The sequence below is a fragment of the Tetrao urogallus genome (genome assembly GCF_951394365.1).
Source record: "Tetrao urogallus genome assembly, chromosome: 20".
Lineage (NCBI taxonomy): Eukaryota > Metazoa > Chordata > Aves > Galliformes > Phasianidae > Tetrao > Tetrao urogallus.
In genome coordinates this window covers 4,578,205-4,595,725 of record NC_136833.1, presented here as the reverse complement: position 1 = coordinate 4,595,725, position 17,521 = coordinate 4,578,205, and the positions used below count along the sequence as shown (strand labels likewise).

The window sequence follows — 17,521 nt, the reverse complement described above, 5'->3', positions numbered from 1 at the left end:
TGGCCCAGCTGTTGCTGCAGCTGTAGGGTTCAGCTTTGAAGTGCTGGAGAGCTGCAGCATGGTGAAGGCCAGGAGATGGTCTGGCTTCCTCCCCCTCCTGTCTGCACTGCATTCCTGAAAGCTTCACTCCTGAGGATGCCTTCCAAGGCACTGCACTTCTAGCTGTTGCAAGCAAAGCCCTGGGAAGCTGGTGGATATCTGTGCTGAGTTATCTGAGCTGGAGGGTGGGGTTGCTGGGGGCCAGGCATACACAGGGTCTGTATGCTTCCCACCCCGTGCTTGCTGGAGGCGTCTGGCTAGAAACTTTCCTCCATGTGCAGCTGGTTGGTGGGCAGTTACATGGCTGCTGTGCTTGCTGCAAGAAAATTTCCAAGGGCTTTGCTGCTGCAAGTGCTGGATTTGGTGCTTAGGAGGAAAGGGCTGCCTGCCCCAAGCCAGCATAGCATGGTCTCCATCAGCCTCATTTTTTCCAATAGCTTCCTCTGAGGTTTCATCAGGAGTGGGAGCAATAAGCTAGCAGTGCTTTTCCTCACATCAATGCCTTCTCTCAGACCATCTCCTGCAGTAAATCCCCATCAGGGATTTACTGGAGCCAACAGAGACGAGAGGAAGGACTCTGCTGGGAGCTGTGTGTTGTTGGCAGCAGAGATCTGGTTGTGGAGGCTTTCCTAACAGTTTAGTCTACAGTCACACAGAAATAACACCCATCTCCTGCTTGGCTCTGAGATTTGGAGATGGAAAGCCTCTCTATGAGGGAGGGAGGACAGGGTGACCTGATGAGAGGAGCAAGCACTTTGCTTGTCTGCACTGCATTGCTAATGTTTTTCTTCCTACTCCCTGCTTAGTGTCATCTCTGAGAGCCAGCAGCAAATGTGGGTTCTGCAGTGGTTTTGGTGCCTTTTGTAGTAGTCACTTGCCAAGCTCTTCACTAAATGAAGCTTCCTGTGGAGCTGAGAGCGCGCTGATCTGCAGAAATGCCCAGCAGCCCACCTGTGATGGCTGCTGGGTGGCTGTGACTTCTCCCTGTACTCCACTGTGTACAGCACAGTACTGTGCTGTACTCCGTGATCTCTGGAGCTGCGTGCTCCTTCAGTAGGCTCACAACAAGCAACAATGTGGATAGGAGAATGAAGCAAACCCTAGCTGTTACATGAGTGCTGTCAGGTGAAAAGGATGAGCTGTTGTGAAAACCTGGACTTAGATTTGAATAAACCATGAGCAGAGTTTAAACTGAAGTCAACTTCTCATCCCAGGCACAGCTTGCTGTTTCTCTTCCAGCTTTGCCACAGGACATGGCCTCAACATGTCCTCACTCCAGTGGCAACCCCGCAGCTCCGAGTCACTCTTCTGTGTGCAGGTTCAAATGTCCATGGTCTCGTGGCATGGTGCCTAAGTGCAAGAAGAGTCACTTTGCCCTTATGAATCAGGTTTTGAGTTAATTATCTGTTTGCCTGGACAGAGAGTGCCCTTGTGCATTGGGCAGGTAATCTTTCAATCTGAATTGCAGCCAGGAGGGTTCAGAGTTTGGCAGAGTTTGGGAGGGAGGGAGCGATGGGTGTCTCCTGCGAAATGGACAGAGGCCATTGGGCAGTCAGGGACTTGAAGGCTGGATACATGTCCTTGTTCTACCTCAGACCTTGAGTATGGCCATGGCCAAATCACTTAAACTCTGCTCAATTTCCTACTGGTGAACTCGTAATTCAAGGAAACAGAAGTTAAACAAGGGAAGGGAGTGGAGTTGATGAAGATGAATGAGGTACGAAGGGATGGGGTCTGTGTGGGGATAGTAAATAAGAAGTACTCACCATTTTGCTGCTGTAATGGCATGGTGTGGGGATGCTTGCAGAAGTCCTGCTTTGCAGTGTGTGAGTGCTGCAGTAAATCAGGAGCATTGCATCTCCTTGGAGTGAGGGACAGATCTGGAGGTGTGTGTGAAAGAGTGGTGTCTTCCCCCACCAGCAAGCACCCTTGGGTGTGTGATGGGTAAAGGTCTGCTGAAGGCTGGCCATGCATCCCTGCTGAGCCTTGCTGGGCTGTTAGCAGCCTGCCTGGGCTCCCTGGCTGGAACATGGGGCTGCTCCAATGTTGCTGGCTGGGGATGAGCAGAAGTTACTGCCAGTAGATCAGCACGGATGCAGTGGGAAGGGACAAGCGTGGCAGGGTAGTGAGATATCGAGGAAGGAAGAGATCTTGCAGAGTGTGATGGAATGTCTCGAAATCTCTGGGAGCTGTTGGGCTACCATGTGTTCCTAGGATTAAGTGTATAATGGAAAATCATGTTCTGAGTGGTCCTTAATGCTCTTCTGTTTTTCTGTGGTTGCGTGTGATTGCTGATGTTCATCTGTTTTTCTTTCCTTCCAGTATCTCTGACCATCATGGGGGATGCTGGCGTGGAATCAACAGTCTCCCCCTCTGAAAGCACTGCGCAGGACTCTTTCTTCAGCATGACTGATGTGTTTCTCATCTCACTCATCACTGGGCTTTTTACTTACTGGTTCTTCTTTCGCAAGAAAAAGGAGGAAGTTCCTGATCTCCCCAAAATCCAAACAGTGTAAGTACCAGCTCAGGTGGTGTGGGGTGAGGGTGACTTTCATTCTTCCTTATGATTTTCTGACCACAAAGGCACTCTTGCTTTTCCTTCCCTGTTTGGTTTTCCTTGAGCGCTTGCAACCGGCTGGGTCTTCCCGGGATGTTACAGTCACAGACTTCTAGGAGCAGGAGGACTGATTTCTGTGTATGAGAACATTCAGATGGGGTTTCCACCACCAGCCTTTCACTCAGTGCAAGTTCCTGCATTTCTCATCGTGCCCTGACCTCATAGAGTTGCCACCAAGGCTTGTGACCTACTGTAGGAACTGGTGGAGAAGGCAGAAGGGAAAAACCTCCTGTTAGCAGTTCTCTTGCATTGCCATCCAGCAAATTGCTTTGACCCTTGCCAGAGGACAGGTGATTTTTCCCAAGTGATGGCATGGGATTCCTCCTGTCAGAAGGGTGGGAAGATTTTGTGCTGCCAGTGGGTCCTTGAAAGCTCCCTGAAGGGGTTCCTTTGAGGTCCCCAGATGCAGAGCCTTGGTCCTGAAGTGCCCTTCTGTCCCCTCATGTTTCTTTAAGATATGTTTGCCTCACCATGCAGAAATCCCTGTGGAAGAGCCAGGCTGCAGTTCTCTTATGCTGTGATGTGGCCTGTGTCAATAACTTGTCTTGCCAAGCAAGGCAAGAAAAGACTTTAAAAGCCCTTGGCTGTACTTCAAAATGCTTAGGGATTGCTTTGGCTATTCTCTGCATTTTAAGATAAGTCATAGATAAGTCTGGAGAAAGAGAAAATGAAAAGAGGAAATCTTTTCATAGTTACAAAGTGAAGAAACAGGGCCTTGGGAGCTGGAAGGTAGTTCCTAGACATGAGCTGCTTGGCAGCTCTTGTGAAATGTGTTTGGCTTTGATACCTGGTCTCTGCAGCAGGAGACTGGATTTCGAGAGGGGTCTTTGTTCCTCCCTTTCTTCTAGGACCAGGATTGAGCTGCACTGGTGGAGGTGCTTAGTTCCTTGTCTGTCCCATCAGCTTTCTTCTGGGCTTTTGATCCTGTTCCTGCTATTTCTTCCTGGTGCAGTGGGCCTTGTGTGATGAGAGCAGTAAGTACAGGTGTGAAACTCTGCAGCGGAGACCTCGGGAGCTGGAGCTGTGCAATACCTTTCTTACCTGGGATCTGTTCTCTGCGTGGATGCGTTTGCTGCAGATAGAAAGCCAACTCTATGCTTTTACAGTAGTAGGCCATCACAGAAGGTAACACCGTGACCAAGGTGAATCTTTTGTGTTTGTAATGCTGGGTACACTGCAGGTTGTGCTACAGGGCTGGCGAGAGGGACAAGGTGGATCATGCTTGGATGTTCACACCAGGCTCAAGATTTTTGCACATAGTTGCAGTGGTGAGATGGCCTTCATGAAGTGGTTTTCTCCATGAGGCACTTAAAGGGTGCTGCTCTGGTATGAAATTCTTCTTAGTCCTTCATTTGAAAGTACTCACTTGGAGCAATAGAGTAGCACTTGCAGTCAGTTGTGGAAAGAGGCAGCAGCTCTCCGCAGGCTGGTCAGGAGAGGACATTTGGTGATAGGCCAAGGCATTTCAGCATGGGGTACATGCTTCTAGTACCCTATGTGTAAATGTAAGCTAAGTCAAGCACAGCAAGTGATTGTGGGCCTTGTATCTTTTCTATACCTCTGTATTTACCTTACTGAATTGTGCTGCTTCCAGTTCTCAAGGCTTGTCTTTCAGTGTTTGTGTTGGAATTCAGTTTGTAGTTGAAAAGGAACAGGTTTGGTCTCCCCTCTGGCCAGATCATAAGTTTTCTAGCTGCAAGGCAGAGCTCTTTGAACGGTCTGGGACACCTGATTTTGTTGAATCAGTCAAATAGTTCCCTCTTGTGCCTGAGAGCTATTTGTGCATGTGGATATCCTCTGGAGATTGTAATGAGCGTGGCTATGTTGTGATAAGCTGTGGTCATTGTGGTAAGCTGAGGGGAGCTTGGACCCTTAAGCCCGGGCTGTGGCTCATGGCACATTTATCCTCTGGTCGGAGACAGTGACTTCCTGCTGCTGTTGCAGTGTTATTTTATGGGATGCCTGGAAATATGAGGGAAACAAGCGGGGAAAAATAACCTTGCTCAGCCTTGGATTTCCTTCCCTCTGTCATCTTAGAGCCTGGGGTGGAGTTTCCTTGCTGTTGAACAAGCAAATCGGCAATATAGAAGATCATGCTGTCCACTATTGCCCTGGACTGGCTGTATAGCAAGCATGAGGGAAACTGGCCCTGGAGACAGAGCCCTTTGCAGCTGCAGTGGAGATCCTTGGCCTTAAGAGATGTTGCTTTTCTTCAGCACTTTCCTTGCAGCTGTACCTTGACTTGCCAGGCTGTCCTGAAGTGCTTTATCTGGCAGTATTTGCTGGTGTTTTTTGTTGCGCTCCTTTAGCTCCTAGCTTCAACTGTGAAAGACTGGAGAGCAGAAGGTTTGAAAAGCATTTCATGTGGCTGTGAAGGCTGATGCTGGGTTTTCTTCCAAAGTATGAGAGTTCAAACGTAGTTTCCAACCTGAACTCAGCTCTGAGACCTCGGTGCCCTCCTGGAGTTGCTGCTGAGCAGCGTACCTCTGTCAAGCAAAGTCAGCACAGCTGTGTCTCCAAGAAGGATGCTGGAATTGCACTGCTGGAATTGCTGCTGATTGTTGAAGCTGATGTCCACAATCCAAGTACTCTCTTCTGGATGTCATCTCATCTGGCCTCGCTTTTTGTGGCCCTGCCTGCCCCCTTGTGCTGGGAGCAGTCCTGCTCTCACCCTGTCAGTGTGTCTGTGGGTTGAGCTGCAGCATTCACTGGTCCCTTCTACGTATGGTGGAGCAGAGCTCTACTCCTGCCTGAAGCCCGCAGAGAAGGGATTCAGCATATGTAGATGCTTCTGCATGTAAGACTTCATCTACTTGTGCTGTGAAATACCCACAGGGCAGCCCGGGATGCTGCCAGCTGAGGATTTTTTGCATTTTGACTGTTTTCAGTTTTAATTAAAACCACTGGAGTGTTCCTGGCCGCCTGCTCTGCAGATGTCATTAAAGAGAGCAGCCCTCGGTCTCCATGCAGCCATGGTGAGGGCAACTGTATTCAGTGACATTACTGAGGAGTGCCCTCGTTTACTTTTTCTCACCCAGGCCATCTCTGTGTGTTTCTCAATCACAGATTTCTGCCCTCCCTTGTGTTCCTGCTCCAGAGTTGCACAGGGAGACACGGGGTGAGACACTGATAGCTATGCTTGGTGTCAGCCCACCCTTCTCCTCCCCCTCCTCGTCTTTAACATTGTTTGGGGCACAAATAGGCTTATCTCTATTCCGCAGCTATAGAGAGACTCATTCTCTGGTGCTTGTAGGGCTTCCTGTCACAGGAATTGCTCCAACTTCTCAGCCTGATTAGCTCTCAGCTGCCTGCGTGTGCGTTAGAGAGACCATCTCTAATTTAATTTAATAGGATCCTGATGAGAACTCCTTTGAGCTGCCTCCATAATGGCACTGCCATAGTTACCCGGGATATTACTCACACAGTGTCTGGAACCGTTTCATTCAGCTACAGCACTGACTTTTTTTTTCTTTCTTTTAAAGAATATATATAAAAACAACTGTGATATAAACAGTTTCCAGGGTAACAAGGCTGGGGGAGGGCTTTGCATCCAGCTCCACGCGGATGGGAGAGGGACGTGTGCTGCGGAGAATCCTGGGAGGTTTCATTCTTGACTCCTAATTCCTTTCTGCCACTGCTGCCAGATGTTGCAGTGTCTCAGGACTGTGTGGATTTGCTGTGTAACTTCCAAAGCCTCACGACCGGGAGCTGAGCGCGCTGCACCACTTCTGCTATGACCCTGACTGGGACCTTTTGTGCCGGCTCTCTTCTATTTAACAAAAGGCTGACGCTTGGCTTCAATGCCCAGAAGGAGCAGAATGGAAAGGCCTGTGTGCATGTTTCTCCAGAGCTAAGTTAGATCCTTCCCCCACACCTCCCCTTGCAGACAGAGAGCTGCCCTGGGACTCTTTGTTTGCCTTCTCCCTGCCCTGACCATGGGATGTGTGTACTCGGTGCCAGGAGAAGAGGCGGCTGCGTCCAGGTGAGTGAACTGCCCAGCGGGCAAAGGGAAGGACTTGGAGCAGGAGGAGAAGGCAGGGAGAGACTGCTTGGAGGCAGGCTGCTGCGAAGGAGGTCCCCAGCGTGGGTGCTTGGGTGAGAGCAATTTCTGTGCAGCAACCAAGCTGCATTCTTGCTTCTGGATGTGCATTTGTTTTCGGTAGGCGAGGCAGGTGTGGGAGCTTTCTGTTTCACCTTTTCTTCAGACTTTGATAACTTTGAGCTGCCTGTGATTTCCTCTACTCCTCCCTTTTTCCTTCTGAAATCAAAGTGAGAGCGCCTTGGGACTTGTTTGTGCTCTGGGCTCTCAGCAAGGGTGGGTGATCTGTACACTTGCTTCAACAAAGGAGTTAATCTCCTTTCTTCCACCCATCACTTTTTCTATTATAAACACAACCATGAGCTACGTTGAACTGTAGGAGTGGTCTGCCGAATATGTGCTTTCTCTCCTAACTTTTCCTGGCTGAACAGTGAAAATCAGTGCCATTTCTGTTTTCAGTATTTCTGCATTTTACAGCTCAGATTTCCAAGCCATCCTGATGAAACAGTTTCAGGGAATTCTGTGGCTTTGTTTTTTTTTCCTTTTTCTTTTTTTAACGGAAGCCAGACTCATTTCTTCTATGTCTGAGCCACAGTCTGCTCTTCACCACAGCTCTTCAATGTGAGGTTGCCTCCTTTGAAAGTGGACTAGCTCCATGTGTGCCCTTTTCTCCTTTAAAGGGAGCTTACTGAAAGGATTTAAAACTTATTTTTTCTTCCTTTAAAAGCATTCTGGTTAGCAGTTGACCCAACAGCTATTTTAATTGGATCTAAGGGCAGTAAACGAAAGAGATTCACAGGGGAGCCAAAAGTGAAGTGAGAGTCCTGTGGGCTTTGGGACACGCGGGGGCAGCTCTGCAGAACTTGGGTTCTGGCAGAGGCAGGGTTGGGATTGCTTTGTGAAAGGTGCTTGCAGTGCCCCTGTTCCCAGCAGGGTACAAATGAAGACACAGAGAGGCTATTAGCCATGGAGGGGGCAGATAGGGGCACAGAGCAGCACTCTCTTGTGAGCACAGCCTCTGTCAGTATCTTTTTTGGATAGGGTTTGCTCCGTCTTTCATACATGGTGCTTGGGAATATCACTGCTCAGAGCTACCAGGCCTGGTTGTGGAGCTCCTTATGAAGCTTGGGTAGAAAGGGGTGCTTGGACTGGATGCCCCCACCCTGCTGCTCTGTGTGTGCACTCTGCAAATGTCTCTGCACGTCCGCACAGATCCCTCCCTCTGGGCTGCAGGGTTTAGGAAACTGTTAGTGAGCTCTGCACATTCTCACATGGGCTGGAGCCAAAACCATTTGTTTTTTGCCTGGAGGCTTCTCTCTTCCCACAGGAGACCCAGCCTTGCATTCTTCCATTGTGAAAGAGGAATGGGAACGGGTCCCACGTTCCTCTCTTCCCTGCTACCAAAGCTTCAGCAGGGAAGACAGCAAGTGAGCTCCTGGCACTTGTTTGCCTGCCTTGAAGAGACCCCAGTGTCTAATCTGACCATTGCTGGAGCTATGTCTGCTTGTGGGGTTCCCAGAGGTCCCACTTGTCAGCAGGGTTACATTGCGTTCACGGTGTGACACTAAAAGCCCACGAGTGCATTTAGAATAGTTAAGCTCTCTTGGCTTCCTAAATAATAGGGTATCCATAGTGCTGTGAATCTGCCTGCATGTTTCTGACTGCCATGGTTTTTCCCACTTTCAAGCAATAGAAGGCCGCTTACTTGCAACAGAGCAAATACCTCTGTGCTGGAGACAGAAACCCCAGTGTGGAAAGTAACACTGTGGGACCTCAAAGGGCAGCATTCATGTTGCCAGAGACTGATCCACCACTGAGCCTCTGTGTGCCCATCTGCTCTGCGGGCTCTGTTTTGAGGTCAGAACAGTTGGTTTTTAGCCTTGTCTTACTTCACGCTTGGGGAATCCTCCCTGGGGCATGGCTCAGAACCAAAGCCTGCCTGCCACAGAAGAGCAGAGGCAGGATGTTCTCCCCATCTCACACCATGGCTTGGCTTCTGAGATTTATCTGAAAGCATGCTCTTGCATCCTAGTTCTGCGAGGTCCTCATAACCAGCAGTTTTTCAGTTTTCAGAGTGAAAGTTTTCTGCTGCCCAGGGCTGAGTTCCTGGTCTTTGCCTGCAGCATGCCTTCCTGAAGGAGGTAAGGCTGGCAGCTGGCTTTTCCCCTGCTCTGTTATCTGTCCTTGGAGAAGTCACCCTGCAGCTGAGCACTGGATATCCCTAAGATGGGCTATATATCAGTGGCTGATGGGGAATCTCACCACTTTGGTAGCCCTGCTGAGATCTGACACAGCCCAGGGGCTGCTTTTTCCTCCATTTGTTTATCTCTGACCTTAAAGAACCATTGTACTCATCTGAAAGGAGGTTTCTTCTATCTTTCAGGTCAACCCCAGCAAGAGATAGCAGCTTCATTGAGAAGATGAAGAAGACGGTAAGCTGCCTGCTCTAGGTGCTGGGAAGGTGACAGAGCTCATGTCATTCCCTTTATCCTCTGGAGACTGTTAGCTGTCAGTAGTGGGACTGACTTGGATCCAGAGGCATTCTGCTGCAGTGTCCAAAGGCAGTCTGTGTGGGAGGCAGGAGTAGCTCACAGCAGTCTCTGCCTGAACATTGTTCTTAGAGAGAAGAAACTAAATTGACAATTTGATGCAAGAGTGCAGTAGGGGATCAAAGTCAGGATGAAAAGGGCAGAGACTTTGAAATCATTGGCTGGCAGTTGTTCATCTTTGTGGTTGATTCCCAAACCAGGCTCACTCTGGAATGGGAATTGCACACAGATCTGGCAGATTGGACTCTGCTGGACTGGGTGCAAGAGGAAGCAGGAGAAAGTGTAAGGGCTGGATATATTTTCCATTTTACTTCAAAGGAACTGGCTTGCTGTGGAGCAGGAGCTCCTGCACTCGGACGCTCTCCCAAAGCTTTGGCAAGTCTTTCTTGTCCAGGGAGTTTCCTGCCTTCTGGAGTCACTTTGTAGCTTTGGGCTGAGAATAAACCTTGGAAGTTTATTCTTTGCTGTAATTTTAGATTGACCTGAGTCGCCTCCCTGAGACTGGCATGGATCATATTCCTGGTAACAGCTTAGCCTGGTGTGAAGTCCTGTACAAATTCATGCTCCTAGTTGCCTTTAAGCTTCGGTCCAGGACTCCTGATCCCAGGCTTTTCCATTTTGATGAGATGTGCTTGCTCTGTGCATTTGCCAAATGAGTAATTGCCATTTAACAGTTTATTTTTCTTCTCTCCAGGGGCGAAACATCGTGGTTTTCTATGGTTCCCAAACGGGTACAGCAGAGGAATTTGCCAATCGCCTCTCCAAAGACGCTCACCGCTATGGTCTCCGTGGCATGGCTGCAGACCCAGAGGAGTATGACTTGGTAATTTAGCCATGAACACAGCCTCAGGGCATGGCCAAGGGACTGTTGCTCTTTTAGTAGTCTCACTTAGAGAAGGAAATGAAATTAGCTCACGTTCAGAGTTGCAGAGGTGGGTCCTTGTCAGTCTATGGGTTTAGGGGGTGCCACTCTGCAACGTGGCTGAAAAAGGAATGTAGCCTGGAGTGCTTGGGGCTTACAAGTCTGCTGCTGGCAGCATGAAACTTTCTCTATGTTCCTTCTGCAGTTAGCATTGGTACCGTGCTGCTGCAGTCTTGCACAGAGGGGTTGACGTTGTATTATTCTTCAGCCTGGATGGAAAATCCCATCACTTTTCTGGTGGAGCAGAAGTACTGACTTGCAATCCAGTGGTACAGTTAGCTTTATTTTCCTTACCATTTCAGATGGGCTTGGCCTTTCCCCAACCCCTTTTGTAAGCAGTTGTTTGACATGATGTGGTGCTGTTCTGGGCAGCAGGGGTGTAGCTGCAGTGCAGGTGTAGGCTTGCTCAATGATCACATTGCACGATCGTGGAGGATTTATTCTTTGCTTTGGTTTTAGTCGGACCTGAGTCGCCTCTCTGAGATTGACAAGTCCTTGGCTGTGTTCTGTATGGCCACGTATGGTGAGGGTGATCCTACAGACAATGCCCAAGACTTCTACGACTGGCTGCAGGAGGCTGATGCTGACCTGTCAGGTCTCCGCTTTGCAGTAAGTGGTTTGATTCCAGTTTATGCTGTGTTTGGGCAGGAAAGTCAAAAACCTTCCACTGTGCTTGCACGTGGCTTGGGTAAAAACACAACAGGATGTCTGTGCCTTCTATCTGTTCTATCTATTCTATCTCCAAGCTGCACAGATATTTGCAAACATATATCTAAGTGTTTTAAATGTAGCTGTCAGGGAGCTCTCTCCACTGCCTAAATCACAAGGGTTTGCTGGCGATGTGTTGCCCAAACAGCCCAGCAGACATTGAGTATAAGGTCTGTAAATGAGTTACGGGCTGCTGCTGTTGTTCAGGAGCTGATTGAACAGCCCTTGGCTAGATTCTCTCACAAATTAAATCACTTGGAGGAGTGTGTGGCTCTTTTTCTGTGCTGAGCTGAATAATTGGCTGAGATACAGCCACCTCACCTAAACGCCAGCCAGATTCTTTAAGCAGCATCACAATTGCAAATGAAAGGAAAATGCACTGCTGGAGATGTTAAGCTGCTCTGTAAGAAGCAGTCTGTAAGCACTTGCTGGGCGTTTTGTGGGAGGGGAAGGATAGAGGATGCTGTCTGATGGAGGAAATCCAGTCCCTGCTTCTCCATGATTATCAGTGTTCTCTTCCAGGTCTTTGGGCTGGGGAACAAGACTTACGAGCACTTCAATGCCATGGGGAAATATGTGGACAAGAGATTGGAGGAGCTTGGAGCCCAGCGCATCTTCGAGCTCGGACTGGGAGATGATGATGGCAAGTGAGTAGCTCGACTTGAAGGGTTGCTCTGAGCTGGCTGTAGCAACGTGGAAGGGTCCCTGGCAAGGTGTTGGCTCTACTGCTAAGACAGAGGTAAACTCCTTATGGCCGTTTATGGTGGTTGCCATGTCCCTGAGTGCATCTGCAATCTCTCACATAAATCAGTCATGTATACCCTGTATACCTTGCTGAAATCCGACATCAGCTTTAAATGACCATAACTGTATATTTATTGAGGCTTCACAGCCTCTTCTGCAGCTCTACTGGTATCCCTGCCTGGATGGAGAAGCCCTCTCATCCCTGCAGATGAGATAAGATCCATCTCCTTGTGAGCTGTTTATTTTATGGTAGAATGCAGCAGTGTTCCAAAATCACAGTCCAAGAGCCATTGTTTGTACTTAGCTGAACAACATCTTGGCAGAAGCTGAACTTCAGGAATTACATTAACCTGTGGTTTTGCCTCCAAGGATGGCAGGATCTAATTAGAGGGATCTGCCCTCTGTGTGAGGCTCTGAATTTAGGAAAGTAAACTTTTCAAAATTGGAATCTGGAAGGTGACCTAATGCCAGGAATGGGCAAAGGGTGGCTGAGATGAGCAAAGACAGCGGGTCTGAGTTACAGCCTTGTGTGGCTGTGAAGGGAGGTGTGTGAGGAAGGGAAGTCCTGCTACTCAGTGCTCTGAAGATGCTCTTCTGGTGACGTGTGAGCATGAAGAGGTAACAAAACTTAGTAGGTCCATGGGCAGATGCCTTTTCCCATGGTGAAGGAGGAAGTCTATAGGGATCTCAGTTGGCTCTTCTGGGAACATCCCTCTGCTTCCTCTTGAGCAGGAATATTGAAACTCCCTTTCTCCTCATCTAGCCTGGAAGAAGACTTCATCACTTGGAGAGAGCAGTTCTGGCCAGCAGTGTGTGAGCATTTTGGGGTGGAGGCTACAGGAGAGGAATCCAGGTGAGTATGGGAGCATTTTCTTCTGGGTGCCAGAAAGATTGGCCACGACTGAGCGGCAGCTGTGCCATCAGGCCTGAGCTGCTGTCCTCTTTCCTGCAAGCTGTTGCCTCTTCCAAGCTTGAGTGCACACACAGATTTGCAGTGCTCCCAGCAGAGTTGATCGTTCTTCTTGCTTTGGGCACTGAGCATTACTGCCCTGCTTCCTGCTGTGTTGAGAGGGGTGAAGGGCAGAAGTGTCTTTTGTCTAAACTGCAGCAAACCCAGTAAAGCAGATGATGGTTCCAGTTGCACCTTTGTTATTTCCAATCTGACTTTTTTTTCCTCTCTTCTGTCCCCTTTCCTCTTCCAGCATCCGCCAGTACGAGCTGGTGGTGCACACGGATGTGAACATGAGCAAGGTGTACACTGGGGAGATGGGCCGCCTCAAGAGCTACGAGAACCAGAAGCCGTAAGTGCCAGGGTGTCCCTGGGCCAGGCTTTGGCCGATGGCATTCTTCATGTTTCTAGCTACACAAGCCATGCAGGCAGTGTCATCTTGGCAACACAGCCACGTGGCGGACATCTGCCCAAGAGAAATGGGTTCAGATGTGCTCTGGAACTCTCAGGGGTTCCACAGTTAATGAGTCATTAGTGTTTGAGGGGTTGGCTGTGTTCACCTACACTGTTTGGCTGGTAGGTGAGCAGCGTTTGTCCTGAGGTCAGTCAGAACCTTTCCTCCCCTGGAGTGGTTAACGTGTGATGGTTGCTTGCGGTATTGCTGCGGGGAGATTAATTGTGTAAATGAATGACAACCTGAAATACCATTTGGAGAGGTGACGCTCCCTCTAATCCGCTGTTGCATCACTTGTTCTTAATGGGGTAGGAGCTGTTGGCTGCTGGGCTGTACTGAGAAGGAAAATGATTGTTTTCTCTGTCAAGCGTGGGCAGCAGCAGCGTAAGTTGTGTGCTGTGGTGTTTTGAAACATCAGCCAGGGTGGCCCTGTGCTCTAATAGTGGGACCCTGCTCTGGAGACAGAGGGAAAGTACCTAGATGAAAGCAGTACTGTGAGCCTGCAGGAGAGTAACCCAGGGGGGCCTTCTTTCCTTCCAGGCCATTTGATGCCAAGAACCCCTTCCTGGCTGTGGTTAGAGAGAACCGTAAGCTGAACGAGGGTGGGGAACGACACCTTATGCACCTGGAGCTGGATATCTCCAATTCCAAAATCAGGTAGGCTCTGGGAAAAACTACTGCTATTTTGGGGGCTCCCATGTAGAAAAGGGGGGGGTGGGGGGGGGGAAGCATCTGATGGTTCCTTACTACCATGACTGCTGTCTCTTTGGGGTCCCTGATCCTGCAGGTGCAGCTCAGGTTTCAGTGTTGTCTTACAAACCAGCAGCCTGCTGGTCCTCCAGCTGAGCAGCTCAGGCATGACATGGACAAGAAGTAGTGCCTGTATTTCATCTCTTCTGCTCCTGTTCTTGTACCAGGTATGAGTCTGGGGACCACGTGGCTGTTTATCCGGCCAATGACGCATCTCTGGTGAATCAGTTTGGTGAGATTCTGGGCACGGATCTGGATACAATCATGTCACTGAACAATTTGGATGGTGAGTATGGATCACCCATGCACATCAGCAGCTCTCCTGCCATAGCCTCTGTCCTTCCCACTGCAGCAAGAGTCAGATCACCCTCAGGTCCTGTAGGACCCATCCAGGCAGAGACATCCCATGGCCACTCTAGATGCGTTTTGCAGTAGTGGCATAGAGCCTGTTTGCTGCAAGCCAGCTGAAGTGGATCAGTTGTGAAATGTTTGGTGTGCCCATTCAATAACAAATTATGTAACAGCGTTCTCCTAATTACAGAGCACCAGCCCACCAGAGCATCCCTCTGCTGCAGCAGCCCCACAGCTCAATAGGAGCTTTTGAGTCTGAAACACTGTTTTTCAGTCCCTGGAGAATGCACAGACTTGGGGGCTGAGATGCCAGAAGAGAGCACTTTTCAGTGCTGATACAAAGAGCTCTTCTTGGGCAATGTTCCCAGCAGAGCTGGCCTGTGGCAGGAGGGAGGCTGCAGCTGCTGCTTGTGTTACTCCTGAGACAGCAACGCCTGACCTGAGGCATCATAGCTGCTGGCCCAGAAGTCCAAGAGCTGGCTTCTCATTTCCAAACAGTAAATGAATGTAATTCTCTGCTAGAGGCTGTAGACTCCTGTGTGGTGTCCTGGGCCGCCTGGCCTCACGCAATCATTCCTGCCCCTTACTTGCTCTTAGTTTGTAAACTGAATGTCTCCAGCCTTGACTGATGGTACTTTGCTTTCCCAAATGTCCACAGCTGCAATCTACCATAATAGCAAGCGGTTGCTGACATCCTTCTTTCTTTCTTCTCTTCTCCTCCAGAGGAATCCAACAAGAAACACCCATTCCCCTGCCCCACCTCCTACCGTACAGCCCTGACCTACTACCTGGACATCACCAACCCGCCCCGCACCAACGTGCTCTATGAGCTGGCCCAGTATGCCACAGATGCTGGGGAGCAGGAGCAGCTCCGAAAGATGGCATCATCCTCTGCTGAGGGGAAGGTGTGAGCTGCAGCCTTCCCAGCAAAGCTGCGGGTTGAGCTGGGTCTGGGGGATGCTCTCAGGGGAGGCGTTGTGCCGTGGTCAGAGAGCTGTGGGCTGTGTTTGTGGTTTTGTGGAGAAGTCATGGGTGTGCCTTCCTTGTCTGCAGGCTCTCTACCTCAGCTGGGTGGTGGAGGCCCGGAGGAACATCCTGGCCATCCTGCAGGACATGCCCTCGCTGCATCCCCCCATCGACCACTTGTGTGAGCTCCTGCCCCGTCTGCAGGCCCGCTACTACTCCATTGCCTCCTCCTCCAAGGTGAGCAGGCAGCACGAGGGATGCTAAGAAAGCCATTTAGCTCCACAGTGCCATAGTCCCCTTGCTCTGACACGGACAAGACTTTGGGAATTTGCTCTGGGTTATCCCAACTTCTGGAGAGGGAATTTTTTTTTGTCCTGCGTAGCAGCCGGGCTGGGGAGCTGGGCTCCCTCTGCCTCGCACCGACGTCCCCTTCCTGCAGGTCCACCCCAACTCCATCCACATCTGTGCTGTGACGGTGGAGTACGAGACCAAGACGGGGCGGCTGAACAAAGGGGTGGCCACCAACTGGCTGAAGAACAAGGTGCCCAACGAGAACGGGAGGAACTCCCTGGTGCCCATGTATGTCCGGAAGTCGCAGTTCCGCCTGCCTTTCAAACCCAGCACACCTGTCATCATGATTGGACCGGGCACAGGCATAGCCCCCTTCATGGGCTTCATCCAGGAGCGGGCCTGGCTGAAGGAGCAAGGTGAGAAGCCAAAAACTCCCCTGGGCGCTGAGGGGTGCCCTGCTGGGCTGGTCGGTGCCTCCATTGCCACATCCCATGGGTTGGGGAGATGACTGCAGATGAAGGGCAGCGTATCTTGTCCCAGCACGAGGAGACTTTGTTCTTGGTTGCTGGCCACAGGGAGGCACTTAGAGGGCGGGTAGATCAAAGCTATTTCTCTGACTTCTGCCACCTCTCCAGAAAAGCGCAGGCAGGTCACCTTGACTCATTTCTAAAGCACGTAGCTATCTTGGGATCAGCCTCGAGATAAACAGAAGCAACAGCTCTGCCAGCCCTGGGCTGGGTGAGCAGGACAGGGGGCTGCAAGGGGCTGATGGGTGCTTTGTGACCGCAGGCAAAGAGGTGGGTGAGACGGTGCTGTACTACGGCTGTCGCCGTGAGCAGGAGGACTACCTGTACCGCCAGGAGCTGGCCCGCTTCAAGCAGGAGGGCGTCCTCACCCAGCTCAACGTCGCCTTCTCCAGGGACCAGGCTGAGAAGGTACCTCTCTTGTCCCTCACACAGTTGTTCCCATTGCTCAGCATCGCTCCCCTAAAATCACAGAGTATCCTGAGTTGGAAGGGAAACACAAGGATCAAGCTGTGATGGTGGGGGTCAGTGAGGCTTTGAGGACTGGGGACGGCCAGCCCTGCTGTTTGAGGAGGCCCGGGGCAGTCAAAGGAGCACCCAGCTCCTCTGCTGCTGTGTGGTTCTGTGTGGGATGGGGGGGTCTATGGGCATGGGCTTGGCTTTCCCCCCCCCCCCCCAGCCTGTGACACAGCCTGTTGTTTCTTGCCAGGTTTATGTCCAACACTTAATAAAGAAGAACAAGGAACACATCTGGAAGCTGGTGAATGATGGAAACGCTCACATCTATGTGTGTGGGTAAGTCTTGGGACAAGGAAGGGACTTTGGGACGAATGTTCCTATATTTTGGAAAATGAGTGTGGCCCTCATTTACACGCTTGCTCACTTTTTTTCAGTAGGAAAGGGAGCAGCCAGGTAAATGAGCTGGGCAGGGCAAACTGCCCCCATCCACACGTTCAGGGACAGCCAGCTTTTATTTGCTGTGTTGTCACCTCACTCACGGTCCTCTTCTTTCCAGGGATGCCCGCAACATGGCCCGGGACGTGCAGAACACTTTCTATGAGATTGTGGCTGAGTATGGGAACATGAATCAGTCTCAGGCCGTGGACTATGTAAAGAAACTGATGACTAAGGGCCGGTACTCTTTGGATGTATGGAGCTAAGAGAGAGGATGGTGGGGCCAGGGAGAGAAGGCAGGAGGTGCCCTCCCATCCGCTGTTCCTGTGGGTGACCGTGTTATCCCCAGCCTCCAGCTGCCCCACTGTCACCCCAACCCCTCTTCTGCACCCAGGGTGGGCTGTGGCTGTGCACCCTGGGTGGTGGAAGGGGGCAGGTGGAGGGACAGGGGGTGGCCGAGGCTTTGTCCTTGGTGTTTGCCCTGGGGATATGTGGGGCAGGAGGGATGGATGGCCCTGGGGAAGCTCTCGGGTCTTTTCTGAACACGGGGTGTTGCCTTATTTCCTGGCACCTCGTTCTGGAACTGCAGACCACCCTTGTGCCCTGCAGGCTGGGGATGGCAGCGGGGGTGGAGGAACCCGGCAGGTTTGGTGCGAGGGCAGCATGGGGCAGCGATCTGCTCTCATCCCTCTCTACTGTTCGACCCTCCCTAGGGCTAGCTCCT

General features: G+C 50.7%; 1 protein-coding gene across 2 annotated transcripts; it reads left to right on the top strand.

The window, feature by feature from the left end:
• Window positions 1–2,375: 2,375 nt before the first annotated feature.
• On the top strand, window positions 2,376–17,063 carry POR (cytochrome p450 oxidoreductase; the record flags this gene model as incomplete). 2 transcript variants are annotated; one of them, XM_079545098.1, is made up of 15 exons in its annotated part: window positions 2,376–2,551; window positions 9,079–9,127; window positions 9,939–10,067; window positions 10,626–10,775; window positions 11,397–11,521; window positions 12,382–12,471; window positions 12,821–12,919; window positions 13,562–13,678; window positions 13,939–14,057; window positions 14,846–15,027; window positions 15,176–15,325; window positions 15,528–15,795; window positions 16,169–16,314; window positions 16,613–16,698; window positions 16,919–17,063. In XM_079545098.1, the coding sequence occupies 15 exons, from the start codon at window positions 2,376–2,378 to the stop codon at window positions 17,061–17,063; spliced, it is 2,031 nt and encodes a 676-aa protein (XP_079401224.1). The 2 variants fall into 2 exon arrangements, with proteins under 2 accessions (XP_079401224.1, XP_079401225.1); XM_079545099.1 differs by lacking the exon at window positions 15,176–15,325.
• Window positions 17,064–17,521: the final 458 nt, after the last annotated feature.